Raw genomic sequence first — 24100 nt, 5'->3', positions numbered from 1 at the left:
AAGGGGGAAATGGTAGCTTTGTGCAAGATGAGTTTAAATATAGACACTGTGTTCATATTAGTCTATTGTTTACCTTCTCAGAAGAAAAACATTTATAAACATCCTTCAGTTTAACAAATTGTATAAGTGGTCTATTCAAATGTAAAACACTTCCAAGTCCAATACAATTGCAGTTTTCATTTTAGTTCAAATGTAGATTTAAACACTCAATATTGTTGTTGTGGTATTTGTTAATATGCAGTAATCCAAACATACACCTCTACCCCGATATAACTCTGTCCTCAGGAGCCAAAAAAAAATAATCTTACTTCATTATAGGTGAAACCGTGTTATATCGAACTTGCTTTGATCTGCCGGAGTGCACAGCCCTGCCCTCCTGGAGCGCTGCTTTACTGCGTTATATCCAAATTCATGTTATATCGGGTCGCGTTATATCGGGGTAGAGGTGTAGTAAAAGTAGAAGAGCAACCTGAATCCTATGTTCGCTCAGCTCAGATCATCTCACACACACACACACACACACACACACACACACACCCTACATTAAAAGATAAAGTATGAAAGTCAAGCATTCAATAGTTAGAAAATGCCAGAATGGAAGGGCTAGAGCTTTTCATCAACAATGCTGAGAATTTCTTAACATGGACAAAACAAATGTATTTTTCCTTAATCTTGTTCTCTGAAACAGCAGAGCCATTTTAGCTGAAATCTTCCAAAAAAATTCAATCCAAGGTAGACCCCTGGCATAGAAAATTTCAGCCTATATGGTTAAAGTTTGGCATAGTTATTAGCAACAACCCCCCCCCCCCCCCAAAAAAAAAAAAAACCAGAGTACTGTCATCATGTGAAGTGTCAGGCAGCCTTGATAATATGTGGTACTATGTCATCATGTGAAGTGTCAGGCAGCCTTGATAATATGTGGTACTACCAGGCTTCCCTAAAATACATGGATTCAAGACTTTCAACAATTGTTGAGAGTACCAGCGAGCTACTTTTATTACCATATAATATTTGTTTTTCTCTGAACAACCACAAGTAAAAATGATCCATACCTGACGTGATTCATCATCTGGAAAATCGTCATCACAAAGCCAAGTTCCCAGTTCTGTCCTCTGGAATTCTGCTGCCACCAGTGCATAGAACTCCAATGTAGGCCCCAGGCCTGTTCCTTCTTCTCCTAAAAACTCCACCTGAAATACACAATGAAAGTTAAGAATTAAAAGAAATAGTAGAAAAAGAAAAGACTCAATGTTCGTCAGCTAACTATATCACTCATAGCAGCCTTCCATAAAAGTGTTTTAAAACTACTCTGCTAGGGAGACATGTTTTACCTCTAGAACAGACTTTCGGTCTGCATGAATCTGCATGATATTTTCAGCCCATTCCATCAGAGATTCACCTCGCGGAACTTTCACTCTCTCATGTTTTAGGCGTCCAACTCTGAATTCTCCTGGATCATCCCGTCGCACTGTACTTGTGGTCCTTGTCCGTTCAACAGTGGCCTCACGTCTGTTCTGTAGCCATACGATTGCTCTGGTAACCGAAAAAAATATAGGTAGTAACTTAAAATTTTAAGAAATAACATATTTCTTTCATGGGAACCCTGAGATAAGCGGATGTGCAAGACATGCTGTTAAGCCCTAAACACTATGTGCTGTATTGATTTGTTGCATTTCTAAACATTTTCAGAGGCACCTAGAATGTTTAGATACACACTTCTTGTTGTTTTATAAATTCAAATAATTCATTTTGCATTAATATAATGCATCACTCTCAACTTCTGGTGTTAAATGAACAATATAGCAAAACACAACACAACACTGACCTGAGTGCATAACTTCTACTAACTGCAGTGGGAGTGAATAAAAGGAAATAATGCTTTGCACTTACAGTAGTGCTTTATATCTGAAGTTCTCAAAGCAGACACTTATTAAATTAAAACTCACATTATGTCTGTGAAATAGGAATACATTATACTGGTCATAAAGATGAGTATTTTATGTTACATAACCCAATTCTGTAACAGACAAGCCAGAAAATGCACAAGTAAGGTTGAAACACTGTCATTCACACATGTAGTTAACAGAAGAAAAAGTAAAAACATAACAGTGTAAAGGATACAAAAAAAAAAAACAAGTAATTTTAGTCATAATTTCCTTGAACTATTAGAATTTCACAGGGAAGGTCTCTCTCAAGTTTTTTAAGCCCTTACCAGTTAAACAAGAACACCTGCAATTATTACCACCACCACCTAGCCAAAGGCATTGTTTTTAATTCTCTGATACTCTGTCATCATCATCAACAACAAACTACTCCCTAATCTACACACTTGGCTGCACTTCAACTGTAGGCAAGTCACTTAATATATTTTTATATAAATCTATATATCCCGCAGGGCTACTGAGAGGTTTAATTTTTTTTAAGTGCTTTGAGAGCCTCTGTAAGTTGAAAGATATACAAAGTATTAAAAATAAATTGCAAGAATATGCTCTGGAGGATGCCTTTTATATGTAAAGAACACTGTAAAACATTTATTTTGTATTATATGCATTATAAACACATGCACATAAATGCGGAGATAACAGCCATGTGATGTGTTTCACATGCTTGTGCAGTTTAAGTTTCTTAAACCAGTGCAATTTATCACAAACCTACTTATCTATCTAACAAGGAGTTATTTCAATATTCCAAATCCCTGAGCAACTTCAAACATCACCTGAAGAGAGAACTGTTTCCTCCTTCTCCCTTCTAATTATACCGCCCAAGCCCTAGGATGTTCATGATTCAGCTTTTCTATATAGCAGTGATACAGACCTCAGTGATTCATGAGCCAAATTAGTGATCAGCATTACCCAAAAGAGCCACAGTAGTGTGAATTCATTGTTTCATTTACTATTTTTATATTTTATAGATAAATATAGGCATTATTCTCACAGCAAAATGACTGACCAACTACAGTTGGTTAATAATATAGTAAAAACAGCATGACTGGTTAATATTAAATCACAGTGTTTAAATATCATGTGCTGCAAAGAGCTGCAGGAGACACATTAAAAAAGCCACTTGCGGCTTGCAAGCCTCAGTTTGCATATCACTGCTATATACCAGTCCATAAAAATGCCAAGATTTTAAACTCTGAGATTTCATGGCAATGCGGAGCTAGAAAAAAAGGAACTATTTTCATTATGCAGAGAAAATGTCAAGCCTCTACTTCTCTGAACGATTAATGTCAACATGTTACAGAACAAAAATATTTGGTTTATATATAAACAGAAACTGATATAAGGGACCAAATTCTCCTTCTCCTCTTTCTTGTGCTCAGTACAGGAAATGCTAGGAGAAGAGGGTAATATGCTGGCATGGTATATGGGTATCAATTTTCATTGATGCAACTTTGGCTGAGTTATCTAGATCATCCCAAACTAATGTCAATAAAACCTTTATATTATGCTGCACCATCACGTAGTTTGTAGGTGTCACATATGTAACAATGTTTTAGGAGTATTAAAGTTCTACAGTATTAAAAATGAGTCTCTGTTTCGTTCTCCTTTTCATTACAGAAAACTAAACTCACAAGTGTGTCTTAAATGTCTATACCAGAGGTGGGTAAACTATGGCCCGGGGGCCACATCTGCCCACAGGACCCTCCAGCCCAGCCTTTGAGCTTCTGGCCTTGGAGGCTAGCTCCTGGCCCCTCCCCTGCTGTTCCCCCTCCCCCGCAGCCTCAGCTCACAGTGCCGCCAGCGCAATGCTCTGGGCGGCAGGGCTGCGAGCTCTTGCCAGGCAGCGCTGCTGCAGAGCCATGGCCTGACCCGGTGCTCTGTGCTGCGCAGTGAGGCGGCTGGCTCCAATTGGGTGGCGCGGCTGCCTATCCTGGTGCTCTGGGCGGCACAGCTGTAGTGCTGCCAGCCACCGGTGCTCCAGGCAGCACGGTAAGGGGGTGGTTGATAGAGGGCATGGGAGTTCGGGGTGCTGGTCAGGGGGCGGGGGTGTGGATAGGGATCGGGGTGGTCAGAGGCCGAGGAACAGGGGGGTTGAATGGGGACAGGAGTCCGGGGGTTGGGGGGGGTGTCAGGAAGGAGGGGAGGTTGGATGGGGCGGCAGAAGGCAGTCAGTGCAAGGGTTCTGGGGGTGGTCAGGGAGAAGGGGCGGTTGGATGGGGCAGGGGTTCCAGGAGGGCAGTCAGGAAGGAGACGGGAGGGGATGGGGCAGCAGGGAGCAGTCAGGGGCACAGGTTCTGGGGGCAGTCAGGAATGAGAAGAGGGGTTGGATGGGGTAGCAGGGGCAGTCAGGGGTGGGTTGGATGGGGCAGGGCTCCTGGGGGGGCAGTCAAGGGATGGGGCAGGAGTCCCCGGGGGGGCTATCAGGGGGAGAGAAGTGTGGGGGGTGGGGGGAGGTGGCGCGGATAGGGGGCAGGGAAAGAAAAACACTCCTACAATTTTTCATGCTAAGGGAAGTCAAAGAAAGGTTTTACAGTTCACTGTAAAACCTAAACAAACAATCAAGACATCTCAGAATACATTCATTCTGATATGATCACGTCTCTTACCTTGATGCTCCAAATGCTGTGCATGTGAAATACAGCTGTCTAGTTTCAAATGGTATTAAGAATGGACACTTGCTAGTTAACTGTTCACACCAATCTGGCAAAGCGCCACTTGCTAGTGCCAATGGTTCCTGTAATTTAACATAGAAATAATTGTTTAAAATACCGGGTCAGGTTGCCAAACAACATGATCGACAGATGCACAGAGAACAAGGTTTACTCTGAACCGACTTTTTACACCTGCTGGGGTAAAAATCATTTTTTAAAATCAGTGAATGAAAAGGCTGATGAAATTTCAAGGACTCTGTCTGAGTGGGATGTAAGGTGCCTAAAGGCAAGCCAGCCACTGAGAAACATAATGAACCACTGGGACAAGGGATGGGAGAGAAGTACCAAGGACCAACGTTTTTTTCCCCTGAGAATACAGTCTCTCCTGATCTGCTCATTAATACTGCAGGAATGATTAAGCAGAGCAAAGATAATGTAAGCACCTGGATGTCCTACACAGGACCACGAAAAAATTGAAAGAAAAATCTGAAGACTTCAGGCAACTCATTTATAGAACTTGAGGCCATTATCTAGCTATCTGGAAAAAAAATTGAAGCAATTTTGATTGACCTTAAAGGAGGCACACAAAAAATGAGTGAAGGAACTGAAGAATTTTTAAGAATCAGGAATGTCAGAATTATTAGATATAAAATGTGGTTCCACTTTAAACATCACTTGCCCCATAACCTAAGCCGTGCTGAACACAATGCCATCAACAGCCTCAAGAACAACTCTAACATCATAATCAAACAGGCTGACAAAGGAGGTGCTGTCGTCATCATGAATAGGTCGGAATATGAACAAGAGGCTGCCAGGCAACTCTCTAACTCCACATTCTACAAGCCATTACCCTCTGATCCCACTGATGATTACCAAAAGAAACTACACCATCTGCTCAAAAAACTCCCTGAGAAAGCACAGGAACAGATCTATACAGACACATGCCTGGAACCCCGACCAGGTGTATTCTATTTGCTACCCAAGATCCATAAACCTGGAAATCCTGGACGCCCCATCATCTCAAGCATTGGTACTTTAACAGCAGGATTGTCTGGCTATGTGGACTCTCTCCTCAGGCCGTATGCCACCAGCACTCCCAGCTATCTTCGAGACACCACTGACTTCCTGAGGAAACTACAATCCATCAGAGATCTTCCAGAAAACACCATTCTGGCCACTATGGATGTGGAAGCCCTCTACACTAACATTCCACACGAAGATGGACTACAAGCCATCAGGAACAGTATCCCCGATAATATCACGGCTAACCTGGTGGCTGAACTTTGTGACTTTGTCCTCACCCACAACTATTTCACATTTGGGGACAATATATATCTTCAAGTCAGTGGCACTGCTATGGTACCCCTCAGTATGCCAACATCTTTATGGCTGACTTAGAACATAACACCCCTACTCTACTTGCGCTACATTGATGACATCTTCATCATCTGGACTCATGGAAAAGAAGCCCTCGAGGAATTCCACCGAGATTTTAACAATTTCCATCCCACCATCAACCTCAGCCTAGACCAATCCACACAAGCGGTCCATTTCCTAGACACTACTGTGCTAATAAACGATGGTCACATAAATACCAAACCCACTGACCGCTATACTTACTTACATGCCTCCAGCTTCCATCCCGGACACACCACACGATCCATTGTCTACAGCCAAGCTCTAAGATACAACCGTATTTGCTCCAATCCCTCGGACAGAGATAAACACCTACAAGATCTCTATCAAGCATTCTTAAACCTACAATACCCACCTGCTGAAGTGAAAAAACAGATTGACAGAGCCAGAAGAGTACCCAGAAGCCACCTACTACAGGACAGGCCTAAAAAAGAAAATAACAGAACACCACTAGCCATCACCTACAGCCCCCAACTAAAACCTCTCCAGCGCATCAAAGATTTACAACCTATCCTTAAAGATGATCCCTCACTCTCACAGATCTTGGGAGACAGGCCAGTCCATAGACAGCCTCCCAACCTGAAGCAAATACTCACCAGCAACATACAACATAATCACTAACCGATGAACCTATCTTTGCAATAAAGCCCGATGCCATCTCTGTCCTCATATCCATTCAAGTGACACCATCACAGGACCTAATCATATCAGACACACCATCAGCACCTGCACATCTACCAACGTGATATATGCCATCATGTGCCAGCAATGCCCCTCTGCCATGTACATTGGCCAAACCGGACAGTCTCTACGCAAAAGAATAAATGGACACAAATCTGACATCAGGAATCATAACATTCAAAAACCAGTGGGAGAACACTTCAACCTTTCTAACCACTCAGTGACAGACTTGAAGGTGGCAATTTTGCAACAACAAAACTTCAAAAACAGACTCCAAAGAGAGACTGCTGAACTTGAATTAATATGCAAACTAGATACAATTAACTGTGGTTTAAACAAAGACTGGGAATGGTTGGGTCATTACACCAATTGAATCTATTTCCCTATGTTAAGTTCTCCTCACACCTTCTATGGGCCATCTTAATTATCACTTCAAAAAGTTTTTTTCCCTCCTGCTAACGATAGCTCATCTCAATTGATTAGACTCTGCCTGTTGGTATGCATACTTCCACCTTTTCATGTTCTCTGTATGTATAAATATCTCCTGTCTGTGTGTTCCATTCTATGCATCCGAAGAAGTGAGCTTTAGCTCACGAAAGCTCATGCTGAAATAAATTTGTTAGTCTCTAAGGTGCCACAAGTACTCCTGTTTTTTTAAAAATAGCATATCTTCAAGTTTCATTTTTATTGTGCATCAGCAACTTCATATCAAATTTGATCAGTTTACATATAAAAAGATGGATTTTCTAAGTGCCAGTCTTGCAAGCTCAGTCTGATCTAAATATCAAGTTCTTTTTAGCTCTCAATATCAGTAATACAGATACTGAAGGCCAGATCCTTTCCTCAGTTACACCAATGCAATGCTATTGTCCTCAAAGGAGTTATACCTATGCAATGGCACTCCATCAAAATGTCACACAAATATCTATTTCTACATGCTAGTTTTTCCCCTACTGTAACTTACACCTTCTTGTCAATTGTTTGAAATGGGCCATCCTGATTATCACTACAAAAGTTTTTTTTCTCCTGCTGACAATAGCCCACCTTAATTGATTAGTGTCCTTAGAGTTGGTATGGCAATCCCCATTTTTGTGTGTGTGTGTGTGTGTGTGTGTGCGTGCGCGCGCTGTATTTTCCACTGCATGCATCTGATTAAGTGGGTTTTAGCCCACAAAAGCTTATTCCCAAATAAATTTGTTAGTCTCTAGGGAGCCACAAGTACTTGGTGTTTGTTTTTTTTTAATAAATTGACTGATTTTTCCATTTTAGTAGGCTCAGCTGATTTATTTTTCATGGGCTGGAGGGCACAACATTTGTGCAATCTTTAATATTATTAGATTCCTCTTTTTCCATCATATTTTATATCTGGATTGGTTAGACTGTATTGCTTTAAAAAAAAAGTAATTATTTAAAAAATAGGGAAATAAGTTTACCTATGTGACAAATAAGGCCAAAAGAATCCAGAAGTCTAAATGATCAAATCAGCAATTAAATTTCATACAACCAAAGCAATCAAGAATATAAACAGTCTTAAAATTATAGCATTTATATTATGTTTACCTCAATCTGTTGCAGAATTTTTGTAGTGATTTTTTTGCTTGTGAATTCATCTGGTGGAAAATTAAACTGAAGCTGCTCATCTCCTTCTGAAAATATGAACAGAACTTGTTTATTTTGTTTTTGTAAAGTGCTGAGTAAACCACGTTAGGCTACTTACAAACCTTCTTGAGAAGTTCGTGTTGAGTAAGGGTCACTTGCAACTATATACAGAATACGGAGTAACTGTAACACATCTTCCACACCACAGGAATTCTGCCCACTACCAGCTTTGGCCTGAGGTTGTTCTCTTGCCAAACTAAGAATGTCAGAGTTCTGAAGAGTGGAATTGGCTCCTTGGCTCAACCCAGACTTGGATCCATGCTCACAAAAATCCTGTAAAAAGGGTTATTAGAATGAAAATATAGAGACTAGTATTTTTACAACTGTGTATCAAAGTAAATTAATCACTTTACAAACAAGAATGGCTTACTGTGTTTAGCCTTTTAGAGTATTAAAACTTTTAAAAGTACAAACAGTACTATGGTCCAGACTATGATTTGAGCGCTTTTTAATATTAATGCTCTTGACAAAAAGGCATATAAAAGAAATGGAGCCAGCAAAGACTAAACTTGATATTGGCACATGAACCATACAGCAATTTTGTAGTCACATCTCACACCCCTCCTCCTCAAGAACCTTCAAAGCTGCAAAACGAAGCACACAGCCATTCCCAACCAAAAAAAAATGTTTGGATGCGGACATATACCTTGTATGCAGCTATGAGCTGAGAACAATTTCTGTTTTTCCTAATACTTTTATTAGTGCCGGTTAATTTCCAGTGGCGCAGGAAAGCTGAGTCTGCATTCTTCTGCAGGTAGGTTATCAAGTCATTCTTTGGTAATTCATCAGTGCCAAGGTACTGTTCCACATGCTCTATTGACCAGCAACCCTACAACAGGAACCACCAAATGTTGGTCTTTCCTGATTGTAAAGTCCTATAGATTTCACATGCATTATACACAATTTCTTTAGGAACATGCATTTACAAAAATTTTCACTCATATCTTCTAAATATTCAAGAACTATGTTAGTGCTTTTAAAAAAAATGTTGCGTTTCACAAACTGCAATGATTTGTTTTGTTATAGTTTAAACAGCCACACAATGTAGGGATTAGCAGAAGTACCAAAATGAGTCTTACCATTTTTCCACTCTCTTTCTCTTTATCAGAATCCTTCATTTCTCTGTACATGATTCTAAACATGAAAACATTAGTGTTAATGTTTTTAAATAGCTTTTCAGAATAGCAGAAGATATTTAAATAATGCTATATTGATTCACTCAGAATCCTTAGTACAGCCTCTACATTCTGCAGTTATACTTTATCGTTTTGTTGGAAGTTGCGAAAGAGCAGTAGCAGCAGTTCTTCCAGGTAGCAAGTGTGAGATGTCCCAACTCAGCAGAACACTTAAACTCATGCTCAGGGTATGTCTACACTACAATCGGGAGGTGTGACTGAAACATATGTAGACATATCTGAGCTATCTTGATGTAGCTAGATCAAAATGAGCTCAAGTAGCAATAGCAGTGAAGCCCTGGCAGCTGCTCACATCTGTACTAGAGTCCTGCGGGGTGATGGGGCTAGTACATGCAGCCTCTTCTGTTGCCACGGTTTCACTGCTATTGTTACTGGAGCTAGCTTTGATCTAGCTATATCAATAGGTAGCTCGGATATGTCTACCTATTTTGCAATCACACTTCCTGAATTCAGTGTAGATATACCCTGAAGCACATGACGGAAGGTTTCTAAAGTAGATCAGGCTAACTAGATCAAAGGTAGCTCAGGTACGTCTACACCTGCTACAAACATACCTCCTAATTGAAGCACAGACATATCCTCAGGGAACAATACTGAAAATGGCTTCTTAGAGAAAAACCTGTCAGTTCCTTGGATACAAGGTAAGGATGAGTAAACATACACTACTACTGAAAAGATAAATGGGATAGGGACTCAGAAGAAAACCAAAATACATTAATAGTGTATCATGTTTCACAGTTCATGGAATGGAAAACCTCCCTACTGTAATGAACACTAATTTCATTACTGAGATTAGAGATACAAAATCAGCCATGCCAAACTCTACAAAGCACTACAAAAACCACAATGAATCTGCAATAAAATAACTTAGATAAAAAATTATAATACAAGCAACAGAATGTAAGGAAGGTTTACATCTTTTACATAAAGTCTATATTGCAGGGTATGGCCAGGGAGTGAATCACATCCCCAGGAGGCCATCACAGTCCTGTTTTATTATGGGCGCTGATTATTTCCCAGCACCTCCTTCAACACTGCATTTTTAGAAGAGCAGCAGGCAGAAGCAACCCTCTTCAGATCCACTCTACATTGCTGCAAAATCCCTCTTCTCACCCTCAAGTTATTAGTTGCATATGGTATCAGTTTCTTTGCTTCTTTTGAGAAAAAAAGCAGTCACAAATCTTAACATGCATTTTTACAGCAATTTCTTAGTCAGTCATCCTCAAATAAAACCACTGCAGATGCACTGATATATTTATAATCTCTTACGTGTATGTTGGCTCCCAAATACGTCTAAGTTTATCAGATTTCACATTGCCATTACAGGAAAGCTGCAGTAATTTCTGTACATAGTAAAAGATTGTAGATCGGAAATTTGTTAGGGGTAACTCTACTTCCCGAGTTGTACCAAGACCTGTAACTTTCAAGGTAAGAGCTAAACGAGGTGATGGCATACATTCAACTTCTTCCAGGAGTTCTGAGTGGGGTGTACCTGTATTTGTAAAATCATTTAAGAAACAATTAACAAGAAATTCATGAAATATAAGTACTCTCCACACATACTACTTAACATTAATAATAATATGCCCTTATAAGAACATTTACTGATTTAATATTAAATGTCTATATCCGAAACGAACTGTGTCAGGATAAAATTATATTAAAAACAGCATGATGTATCTAACAGCTAAAGGAATCCCTGAAATCTAGATTTACTTGTTTGTTTACTTTTTGAATTTATCAGCTTTGACAATGAAAGCAGAATAGTTTACTTTATTTCTTTCATTCAATTTCACTATCAGGTTCTCCCATAGTAGCAGAGGATTGCAAGGAACCTGACAACATCCTTCCCTTTAAATTACCAGATGCACTTAAATTTCTCCTTCAAGCCTTAATATCATCCCTTTATACTGGGTCCTTTCAATTTTTTTGTACTAAGGATAGCTATTTATTGTACACCCCTTGCAGGCTGAAGCCACAACTCTCTTCCAGTTATTGGGCACTACAGATAGAAAGAAAAAAACCTACAGTAACTTGCTTTTACAGTGTGAACAAGCACTCTCAGGGCAAATTTGACACCAGCGGCTGGCCCATGCCAGCTGATGGAGACTCACGAGGCTTGGACTGTGGGACTATTTCATTGCAGAGTAGACTTCAGGCTCAGGCTGCGACCCAGGCTCTGGGATCCTGCAAGGTGGGCAGCTGCCAGAGCTCTGAAGTCTACACTGCAATTCAACAGTCCTGCAGCCCGAGCCAGCTGGCATGGGCCAGCCGTGGGTGTCTAACTGCAGTGTAGATGTAGCCTCAGTGTTCTTCCAACATACCTGGTGGAGGGATTTCTAGATCAGTTGTCTGTTGGACATTAGTACGGCCAGGTCTTGGGTCAAAAGCGGGAACCAAAGCAGAAAACTGACGTTTCAATACATAGTCATCATCCCACGTTCTTCTGCGTCCACCTTTAGTTTCATACTCCTCTTCTTCCTGTTGAAACAAGATTCCACACAGAAACCATTTGATCAACAGTTAAACAAAAAGGACTAGTTACAAAATAAGGCAGAGTTATATAAAAGGTAAAACTAAAAGAAAACTAGAAAGGAGGTACTGGGGGTCTATTCCCAAGATCTAACTTCTTAAGTTACCTTCAGCAAGGTCAAAACCTCCATTTTTTTCAAGTGAAAAATGGGAGTTAACTATACTTACCCATTTTTGTAAAGTGCTTTGAGATCTACATTTTGGAAATACTACTATTAAATACACATTGGGAATACTATTCACAAATTGACAAAAAGTCCTGTGGCACCTTATAGACCAACAAACGTATTGGAGCATAAGCTTTCGTGGGTGAATACTCACTTCATCAGATGTCAGACAAAGTGGGTATTCACCCACGAAAGCTTATGCTCCAATACGTCTGTCAGTCTACAAGGTGCCACAGGACTCTGTCGCTTTTTACAGAGCCAGACTAACACAGCTACCCCTCTGATACTATTCATAAATTGACTCTGTCTGTAGCTACAAATGCACTCCCTTCCACTCCCAACAATTTTATTCATCAATACAAGACAACAGGGAAAATAATTAAGGCTGAGATTCTGTCACAGAAGTCACACAAATCATGGATACGTGACCTCCATGACTTCCACACCTTCAGCAGCCCTAGGGCCAGCCATATCCCAGTGGGTGGCCTCAGAACAGCAGCAGTGTCCTGGGGCCCAAGAAGCAGCTAAGATTAAGTCAGGGGCATTTATAGTAAAACTCATGGACAGTTCATGGGTGGTGAATATTTGTTTATTGCCCATGACTTTTACTAAAAATACCCATGACTAAATTTTAGCCTTAAAAATAATTAACTGGAAAGCATTTAGTGATCTATATTTAGAAACAGTTTCAAAATTTTCACTGAAAGCACAACCTTACCAGGATCTCTTATTCACTAACAAAAATTAGGATTTAAAAATACTTCAATTTGCACGTTGAATTAGCCACAAGAGGTTGTTCACAAATTCCCATGGAAATATCTGAAATGTTTAAGGAAACCTTGAAAGATAAAATAGTAAGGCCAAAGCTGTCAAACTTGGATTCCTAAAATTAGGTTTCTAAATCTAGCATCTAAATGGCCAGATTTACAAAAGTGTGAGCACACATGAATCCCAATGATGTCAAGGTGATTTTAGGGGTTCAACACATCTGAGAAGATGTGATGAATTACTCCATAGGCAAACTAACAGGAAATTCAGAACCATTACCACCAGAAGTCTTATGTTTCCCATTTTAGCTCCTGCAACATCCATTCTGGCCACCTCCTTTTCTGAGGTCCAAGCACATACATACTGTGACATCACAGCTATCAAGGAACCAAACTAGAGCATGGAATCAATCACAATGGGTCAGGCAAGACCTGTGTGTGTGTTTTTTTAAAGGATTTTTAAATATATTGCATTTTTTTTTTTTTTTAACAAAGCTACTGAAATTAAATCTTAAGTCTGAAGTGATGCTGGTCAACCTTGCCAGACGACTGTACCCCTTTCAGGAGTCTGATTTGTCTTGGATACCCTCAAGTTTCACCTCTCAACTATTTGCTTACAAAATCAGACAAAAATACACAGCACACTATTATTGAAAAACTGCTTACTTTCTCATTTTTACCATATAATTATAAATCAATTGAAATATAAATACTGTAGTTACATTTCAGTGTATAGTATATAGAGCAGTATAAACAAGTCATTGCCGCTATGAAATTTTAGTTGGTACTGACTTCACTGGTGCCTTGTTGTAAAACCAGGCAAATATCTAGAGGAGTTGATGTACCCTTTGGAAGACTTCTGCATATCCCCAGGGGTACGCATATCCCTGGTTGAGAATCGCTTCCCCTAGGGGAAGCAAGTAGAAGTCCTGGCCAGAATAACACTGGCTCTTGTTACTGAAGTTGTGTTACCATCATTTGTGGACCAGGTTCTCTGTCCGGGAGTCTGATTAGACTCCCAACTGATAACAGGAGAGAAGGTAGCAGCTATGGCAGATCAGCTTTTTTTACTTGCACACAGCCAGAAGGTTGTACCCACTGCTTTTGATGTTGACAGTGAACTGTAAACTTTGGATGCAACTATCATCATTTTTCTTTGTCACCTGGAGATTACACTACTACAATGCTCTCTACATGGGGCTGTGTCTTAAATCCACCCAGAAACTGCAGCGGGTACTCAGAATTTAGCAGACTATTTGTTACGTTGTGTGTCATTTCATGAGCACATTATACTGGTGGTCTATGATCTGAACTGGCTGTTCACTGGTTTCTGGTCTGATTCTAAGATGCTGGTTTTAGCCTATAAAGGTCTGAAAAGGCGATCTGCCAGTGTTAAAAATTTCTTTTTCTCCTTATGAGATACTGCCATGGAAGCACCTGAGCTCCTTTGGTACAAAAAAAGAAGGGGCTGGTGGAAGGGCACTCACTATCTAGGCCCTGCACCTTTTAACTTTCATTCCCTGATCATGGTCTGTAACAGTCCAGGCTTATTAGCGTTCAGGGCACACTGCAAGCCCTATTTTTAATTGCTGACCAACAGAACAAGGGTCAGATTGTGGAGGTAGTACAGTGGTTTAATTGGTGAGATTTATTAATTTGGTATATTTATGTTAATGATGGCATAGTTCTAGTAACGAGTAACTGTCAACATCTATTTATGATGAATTGTTTTAAGAATTTGTCAAGTTGACTCAAAACATGGGACGGGTACTCTTGTGTATTTATTACAACTCTAAATAAGCTCTAAGGATAGAAAAGCCAGTTCTAGGTCTCCACACTGCCAGCATATCTATGGGTTTTTTATATATCCTTTAATATGCATACTTTATTTAACTGAAAAGTATTTTTGTATGGTAGGTATATACTATACCATAACTTCTTCATATTCCTGATCTTCTTGATTGTCATCTTCATTTTCATCATCTTCCTCATCTGGCTCAGGCAGATCCTCATCATCCTCTAACTCTGCTAATAGAGTACTTGCCCGGCAGCTATCAAGAAAATCTATATATAAAATAAAAAGGGACACAAACCCATTTTTAAAAAAACTGAAATAATTTTGAAAACTAAAAGTAGAGGAGAAAGAATGAAAACAGATCTAATTTAAACAAAATAACTATTAAGGAAGACAGGGCTAAAACCTAGTCCAAGATACTCTGGCAATGTGTGTGGAAAAGAAAAAAAAAAGGTAAAGCACCTAAGATAGCACACTTGGCAAAGAAACAGGAGTCTGTTCAAAGGATACAGTAAAAATGTTTAGCAGTATATGTGCTTCTAATGTGCTTGTTAGAAGTAACACAGTATATGTGCTTGTTAGAAGTAACACCTAAAAAATCACAGAACTGATAACGATGGGGGAAAAAACCTTTACCTCTTCAGTTTACATTATGTATTTCATAGCATTTTATACACACACAGTCAGTTTCCCCTTCTGTTTGGGTCTTTCATATTTGTGTAAATATGTGGACTGTAAAACTAGAAAGATGGATAGTGGTATTTGGGGGTGGTTACGACCTTCAACTACTTTTAACTCATTTTTAGAACTAATTTCAAATTGATGGTGTACTTTTTACTAACATTAAGTGTGTGTTCCAAACCATAATACATGACTACGGCTACAATTTAATCATGGGTATTTTTAGTAAAAGTCACAGACAGATCACAGGCAATAAACAAAAAATCCACGGCCCATGACCTGTCCATGACTTGTACTATAAATACCCGACTAAATGTTAGCTGGGAGCTGCTGCAGAAGTCACAGAATCCATGACTTCCGCAACCTCCGTGTAAGACACGGAGCCTTACAAATGACATAATATAACAGACTTTTGATATTATACATTTTATCTTTAAAAATGGTGTTAAGAATTATGCAACAAAAGCCTTGGTATGGGCATACAGCTCACCCATACTCCCCTAGTGTCTACTAACGAGGGTTTTTTACTGCATATATATTTTCTGATTCTTTCTTCATACTTCCACACCTCTGCTACGGAGGTTCTACCAGAGAACAACAAATAGGTTAATCTATCCAAGCAATCTCTGCGCCATTCCCAAGACTCCAGCAGGAATTCTAAGACAACTACCACATCAGTCTCTCCTGAATACGGTGTACGTTAAGCCCAGCCACCAAGCCAGAACAAAAGTTTTTGTCAACATGTAGATATTTGAGTGACACTGGTTCCATTTAGTATCACAGAATCAAAGAAATTAGAAATGGAAAAGGCATATTCAGACATCTTGACCAATCCCCTCCAAATGGGCCTAATCCGTTGAAGTGAATGGACATTAGATGAGGGCCCAAGACAGAACTTTTCTCTACATTCTTTAAGTGCTTTGTTCATTTTAGTTTTAAATGACTTATGTAATGGAGCTCTCATGACTTCCCTTAGGAGGCTATTCCCCAGTTTAATAAATCTCTATGCTACTAAGTGTTTCCTGATATCCAGCCTTGGCTCAATTTCATCCCTTTAACTCCTATGTATCATTCACCTTAGGGTACGTCCATACTACCCGCCCGGATCGGCGGGTAGCAATCGACTTCTCTGAGTTCGATATATCGCGTCTCATCTAGACGTGATATATCGAACTCTGAACGCGCTCCCATCGACTCCGGAACTCCACCACCGCGAACGGCAGTGGCGGAGTCGACGAGGGAGCCGCGGACGTCGATCCCGCACCGTGAGGACGGGTAAGTAGCTCGAACTAAGGTAGTTCGACTTCAGCTACGCTATTTGCGTAGCTGAAGTTGCGTACCTTAGTTCAAACCCCCCCCCCGGCCAGTGTAGACCAGGCCTTAGATTCCCCCTTTTCCATTTTAGTATTTACACCCTTTAACTGTTTATCCTATCCCATAGTTATCATTTAGCTAAGCCAATGTGTATTGTGCGTTTAAGTTCTTTTGTATCTTTCCTCATAAATAAGATCATTCCATCCTCTTAATCATTCCCTTCAATTTGTTGACATTCTTCTGGTATTGGGATTCCTGGAACCACACACACTACTCTTTCATAAAATAAAATGTGTTGTCTTTGAGATAAAAGGCCATGGCCTGGATTTTTGAAAGGTATTTAGGCACTGTCGAGCACAGCATTGCAACAGCTAACTGGTTTAGGATCCTAAATCTCATCTTCAAAAGGGATTCAGACCCTTTTGAAAATGATATTTAGGGTCTCAAATCAGTTAGGAACTGCAATGCTAAGTACAGCAACGTCTAAATACCTTTAAAAATCTGGAGCAATATACTTATACAACACACAAAGAAGAATGTTTGATTTTAAAATACACCTATTTACTGAATGTTTTAGACCAGGGGTAGGCAACCTATGGCACGCGTGCCATAGGCATCCCGCAAGCTGATTTTCAGTGGCACTCACACTGCCCGGGTCCTGGCCACCGGTCCGGGGGGCTCTGCATTTTAATTTAATTTGAAATGAAGTTTCTGAAACATTTTAAAAACCTTCTTTACTTTATATACAATAGTTTAGTTATATATTATAGACTTATAGAAAGAGACCTGCTAAAACTGTTAAAATGTATTACTAGCACGCAAAACCTTGAATTAGAATGAATAAATTAAGACTCGGCACAGCACTTCTGAAAGGTTGCCGACCCCTGTTTTAGGCATTAAACTCATTGGTCCAATTTAAAAAAAAAAAAAAAAAAATCAAATATAATATTTAAATGCCTACATAAAAATAAAAATAAAAAAAATCAGTAAGAGTGCAGGAGAGAGATTTAGACTATAAAAAAAAAACAAAAGTATAGAGAAACTGCCATTACATCAAAATTCTTTTGAATGAGTACAGCCTTGCATAACTAATGACAGGTGAACAGCTCAACTCTCAAACACTGTTCAGTAAATAAAATACTAAACAAAAAACGATTAAAAAGGTAAGGAAGAAAAGGAAAATCATTAATGGGAGTTCCGCTATGTTCATTTAAAAATGAAACTTACCATATAAAGAATATTCTGCCTCCTGACCTGTATCGCTCTCACTAGATGTTGATGTTAGGCTAGTAGTTAGAGTGTTACTAAGTGACTGACCAACAGATAAAACTGTAGTTGCTGTAGCTACATTGCTGCTGCTAGTAACACTGGATGTAGACATGGTCACTGTTGATGTGGTACCAGTTGTAGTCAGATTAGGAAAACTTTGGGCACCCATAAGAGGAGAAGCTATAAAGATATGGTAAGATAAAATAAATGATTCGAAGAGCACAATTTACATGCATGAGTCCTGTGTTTGAAAAAAAAAAACAAAAAACGTGTTTTTTTTGGCTTGAAAGTCACCATGGGTAACCTGTCTATGAGGCCTATAAGAAGAGGGGTCCTAAACACCGAGGTGTAAAGCAACTGTTTGGGGTGTTAAATAGACCACATATCCAGTTTGGACAACCTCCATGTAAACTAAGCAAAATTTTATTAAATACATCCCACTGTATACAATTCCCTGGAAATCTTCAGTATCTTTTTTAAAACCCAGTTTAATCTGATTTGATTGCTTCTCTAACTAATGTCAATACAATTTAATAGATATACAGAGAAAATATTCTAACTGCAAAAAGACAGTTGGCAACATTAGAACGATATAATTTTGCAGCTTCTGATTTTTGTGCATTTTAAAAATCCTACAGAAACCCTAACCTGACATTCTCTCACATATGTAGTACTTTGTTTATTTCTATGTAGTGTGTTTATTCATTAATATGGGCAATGTGCTTCAGTCACAGGTGCTATTAAAAATGTAACTTAATTTCCATACTTGTGTTAGAAATCTCAGCCATGATTTTATCTTAAAATCAATTTCTGAATGTAATATTTCTTTACCTTTTTAAAAAGAGTAAAAACAAGAAAAAAGTGAACTGTGACAGCATACTCATAAAATACACGAACTGTGTTTTACTTTAAATGTATGATAATTAAGGCCCTACTTGAATCGCTGGATGATCTTCAAATAATTGTGGCTGAGTTGCAGCCAAGACATGGAAAATCGCAGAAAAGTAATAATGGACCTTTATTAATAGTGATAATTTGGAAAAGCTAGAGAAGCCCTATTTGTTTATATCCTTCCAGCAATTTTTTTTTAAAACACTCAAGTATTATGTTGTGCCTGGCCATTTTTTTTTTAACATAATAATGAGACATTATGCTGCAACAATAGTACACTCATTACCCAAAAAAAAGGTGACCAGTACAATATAAACTTCGGAAGATTTATATAAAGTCTTAATGCAACTGCTGTAGAAATCAAGTCCATTCACTTTAGCCTTTTACATTTTACTGTTAGTGCAGTACTAAATGCATACTCAAAATCTATGCAAATTTGTGGACTATGCAAAATAAGCTAATTACAATAAAAATTGTAGTGGTAGCCCAATATTGCAGGATCCACAATATCACGAAGGAAGTAGGACTTTAATGATAACTGACATATGTGCAGCTATGTTTACTGTAATTCAATGTGCAGAATTCTGGATATTTACATGGTGACCATGATTATATGTGCAGTGCTGTACAGTATATCTGTAAGAAATTAAACACTTAAGCCTCAATCCTGCAAATATTTCACACATGTTTAACTTTAAGCACATGAATTGTCCCGTTGACTTCAATGGGATTTCTCACATGCCTGAAGTAAAGATTGTGCATGTTCGCACGCTCCGGCCATAATAAAAATATAGCTTGTTGCATGCTATGTCATTTTCAAACATTATTTCTATAAAACATGTGAAATACAAAGTTTGAAGTTTTAAAAATAAGCTTTTTAATTATTAAAAAAGCAATTTTGGAAATTGCTTCCAAAAGGGGGACAAGCAATTTAATCACATTAGAAAGAGTTTAGAAAAAAATTCAGTTTGTTTACTCAGTGCATTTGACAGAGCTGCGTATAATAAATGTTACTGCTTCTGTTTCATTCTGTAGTCAGTCATTTTACCTTTGTTGATACGAGTCTTATACAACAGGCTAAAAATTAAGACTAGGAAAATGCAAATAGGAAAACCACAAAAATTGGTAGGGCCCAGGCAGTACCTGAAACTAATTTCACAAACAAGATTTGAATTTTGAGGTTTCCATTAAGTAGCTAATTTTGCCTCCTAAAGAAACCTGTTCAAAAAAACAACCCATAAACTTTTGGGTTAAAGACAAGCATGAGAAATTTCAGGCCCAAGTTTTAAGAGCCTGAAAATGGGGATTATAATAGTGTGAATATCTTCTCATACATAACCACAGACTCTAGTAGCAACTTGCTATTGCTAAAGGAGTAGGTACAGTAGAAGTCAAAGTCAGCACATGCCAGCTGTTATTACACAGTTACCATATAAGCGTAAAGAAACTCGTTAGCTCAGATACCACTGCATAGTAACTACTGGTAAATGCTGATATTTTTAAATTACAACCATTATAGCTAGATCCCCAGACCCAATCATCTGTAATTTCAGACAGATGGTTTCTGGACAAGCCTATATGCAGAATTTATCTGAATTCCAGGCCTTCCACTTAGCTATGTGTAACCCTAGCGCGTCCCGAGCTTCAGAGTCTTCCCAGATAAATATCCCAAACAAGCCCCCACTTGTAACACTGACAGACCCTGGTCGGCGGCGGACGGGATCGAACCTGGGACCTCTGGAGCTTAGTGCATGAGCCTGAGCTTAAAAGCCATATAGCTCTTAGCTAAGGCTGTAGAACAGACTCATTAACCTCTCTCTAAGTGGTCTCGGTGCCACTAGATGGGACAGAACACCACACCTAGGAGGTGTGTGTGTTACATATACATCACACTAAGTTCGGTTCCCTTACTGAATTTAGTCCTTGGTGCCTCTTTAAGGCATCTAGTAGAGATGCAATTTGCTCCTTTTATAAAATTCAAAATAATTCCTAAAAGGAGAGAATTTTTTTTTTGAAAGATTTAATTTTGAAATAAGCAATTGGCAAGTTAAGGACTGGGTTTATTTGCACTTTGCAAAATGTCTTAACCTGCTTCCAAATTCTAGGAAGCTAATTAAGTGTGCTATTAAAACACATACTACTGTCTTCGATCAAAGCCTTTCCCTCCCACCTCCAACACAAATTAACTTCGGCATTGCTGGCACTGTTCTCCTGGCTCTATGAAACAAAAAGCCAGTAACCTCTTCCTTCCTCTACTCCTCCCTCTATTCCCCTTTATCTTTATGCCTGCCCCAAAGTGTTAAATTATTTTTCCTGATCTCACTTTATGAACATAAGAATGTATAGCAAAACAAACTGAAAAGTTTTCTATACATAATCATTCAAAGAAAAAAGATCAACACACATGCACACACACAAAAGGAGCAATCCCTTTTACTGTGGCTGGTCATTCACCTATTTGGAGAAAAAGAATACAAGGAAAAGGAACACAAAAGGTATGGCAATTTTAATATGAAACTGAATTCTTGCTTTCTGGTTAGGATGACTTCATTTCTCTGAACTTGGTCAATTTGATAAAAGGCTGCTAATCAATGCCTTCCCCTAATTTGAATACTATAATTGGCCAAATTTACAAAACAAACATCTACAAGTTCTGTGATACACCAAGTGAGAGACAAGGCCATTCTAAAATTCAGAAGAATGAACTAACTCATAACAAATAGCAGGATTTTATATACTTCCCTTATTATACCTTAAATCCAGCAAAGGACTGTAGCACATATCTTGCCTTAAAACACATACAGTACCATTGAAAACAATGGAACTACACACATGCTTAAAGTTAGGCATATGCCTAAGATTTGTTGGATCAAAGCCTTAATTATACACAAACTATACACATCATAATGAATTATGTAAAGTGGATTGCAGTTGGCCTTAATATTAAGTGGGAAATTAAATTCATGGAAATTTTAAAATCTTTTTCTACTATACACAATTTTTTCCTTTATTGTGTTCTTTACGTTCAAGTCTACAGAATCAATTCACAATGCGCAGGAAAATCCCCTAGTAATACTGGTAATTACATATATACTTTTCTCCCTCAGGGCAGATCAGACCTCTGCATGTGTGTAAATTTATGCAATATGGAACAGATTAAAGAGCCAGCCTCATAAATCAGCTGCTGTTAGTTTTCCAGCATCTCTAACTTTGTTGAAGTTTTCAAAAATGTGTTACAAGAATAAACTTCTTTTCTTGTTTGGGGAATGCTCCAGAGGGAGCAAGGACAGTTGACATCAAAACAGTTACAAATTAGTGAAGAAACAGCAATATGCCATTTCCCAAATACAATGAACTCTTCATGAGTTATACAAGAACACAGAAAATGGGGGCTGATGTAGTTAAATTCCATATCAAGCTTTCAGAATGGACCACATTTAAAGTCCAAAAGGAAGCCAAGGGCAGACACATCCTTCCACATCCCTCTTACATGAAGCATTTGATCTCATTTTCTGACAAAAATATATCTTACTTACTTGCAGTGCTCATGACATTCCTTCCCAAAGTATTAGTGTTGTTATCACTGCTACTTCGGCTTAAATTCATGTTGTTAGTGGCATTGGTACGTGCTATGTTTGCCACTCTTCGTACAAAGGACTCCAAGCTAGAAGTTTCACGTGAAGATAAATTAGGAACACTTGCACTGGAGCTCATTGGAGCACCAGCAGCCAACAAAGAACTCACTGAAAGTCTGTTACTTGCTGAAGAGCTAAGGGGTCGTTGGGAAGCTGCTTCTTTATTGGTCAATTCAGATACTGAACTAACATCAGGAGAGCTCACACTAACAATTCCCATGGATATGGCACTAGACTCCCCAGGAGTACGTATGGAATTGTCAGGACCTAACTTCCTTTCTGCATTTTCATTTCCCATGTCCGCTGTTAAGGTGCTGGTGCTTGCACTGGATGATGACCCTACTTCAGCTTGAGGCATGTTATCAGCAGAAGACAGAACAACAATTGGCTCGTGGACGTCAGTGCCTGAAACTATATTCTGTTCCATTACACTCTCTGATCTCCGCTCCATTTTGGTCGAACCCAAGCTGATGTCGCTGCTACTGGCCACGCTACACACAGAACTGCTGCTTCCTTTTCTACTTGAGGAGCCTGCAGCAGCAGTCGTCTTGTCTGGACAGTTGTTTTTCACCAAGCTGCTCCATGACTGCGTTGTGCCTGAAACAGTGGATGAAACAGGTTTGGGTGATGCCGCTGAATCAGGGTCGTACCCTGGTGCAAGCTTGAGGTCAAACTTTCCTTCTGTGCCCATACGGTAAGAGTTAGAGCCACCAGCATCCCAGGTGACATCAATCCAGCCTGGAAAGGGACAGGAGTTTATGAGACCCAGCAGAAAGCAGACAGGAGCGTGTAAGACAGTAGCTCCACAATATGAGATCAGCTTTGCATCAGGGCTGTATCTTAGAGTTACTAAAATTAGTAAATAGCCTTCAGTGCCAATTAAAATGAAAAAAGTTTTGGAATTTAAATAATTTGATAGTTTTACTAAGTTAAGTTGGCATTCACATGCCTTGATTAATCACTATTTTCAGGGTCTAAGAATCCAGCCAAAAAATGTTTGCTCCAGGCTGGAATTTGGCATACTAGATGCCTATTAAACAGACATTTCTTCTTTAAAAAAAAAAAATCTTTAGTTTAATTAAAGATGGATGAGAGTTTCATATAAGTGGGCTTGAAGTATTTGTAAGATAAAATGTTTACTATAACAAAGGATGCAAATAGTTTCCCCTAAATTTAGGAATTTCATTCCTTAAAAATTAAGAAAGTTAAGTCAGCAAAAATCATAATTATGTATTAACATTTCTCATGTCTTCACTTATTTCTGCAAAACTGTATAATTACAACACTTTTATATATGTTGCTTAGTTGAAATTACGTGTTAAGTTATAGAATGCATATTTTAAAAATGAAATTGATTAAACTGGGACTTTTTTCATTTTTGTATTCTAATTCAAAATACAAAGTTTTACTGAAACTCAGTTTTTCAGTTCAGTAATTAAATGTGGGCCCAATCCTGCATTCCTTACTCACAGAATAGCCTCACCGACTTCCACTCGATTATAT

At 38.8% G+C, this 24100-nt stretch overlaps 1 protein-coding gene across 8 annotated transcripts in view; it reads right to left on the bottom strand.

The window, feature by feature from the left end:
• The window catches only part of HECTD1 (HECT domain E3 ubiquitin protein ligase 1), an 89255-nt gene that overhangs the window by 6462 nt on the left and 58693 nt on the right, over positions 1-24100 (bottom strand). For 3 of the 8 annotated variants that reach the window (XM_039534879.1, XM_039534878.1, XM_039534880.1), the window contains exons 25-36: positions 22499-23335; positions 18030-18251; positions 14943-15076; positions 11871-12027; positions 10816-11038; positions 9430-9484; positions 8997-9179; positions 8413-8623; positions 8252-8337; positions 4550-4677; positions 1332-1533; positions 1053-1190 (exon numbers count right to left, since the gene is read on the bottom strand). In XM_039534879.1, coding sequence (XP_039390813.1) covers positions 1053-1190; positions 1332-1533; positions 4550-4677; positions 8252-8337; positions 8413-8623; positions 8997-9179; positions 9430-9484; positions 10816-11038; positions 11871-12027; positions 14943-15076; positions 18030-18251; positions 22499-23335 — 2576 coding nt within the window. The remainder of the gene's footprint in view (positions 1-1052; positions 1191-1331; positions 1534-4549; positions 4678-8251; positions 8338-8412; positions 8624-8996; positions 9180-9429; positions 9485-10815; positions 11039-11870; positions 12028-14942; positions 15077-18029; positions 18252-22498; positions 23336-24100) is intronic. The other 5 variants (XM_039534881.1, XM_039534885.1, XM_039534882.1 and 2 more) reach the window with 4 other exon arrangements.

The sequence above is a fragment of the Mauremys reevesii genome, linkage group 4 (assembly GCF_016161935.1).
Source record: "Mauremys reevesii isolate NIE-2019 linkage group 4, ASM1616193v1, whole genome shotgun sequence".
Classification (NCBI taxonomy): domain Eukaryota; kingdom Metazoa; phylum Chordata; order Testudines; family Geoemydidae; genus Mauremys; species Mauremys reevesii.
This window is presented reverse-complemented; position numbering and strand designations above follow the sequence as displayed.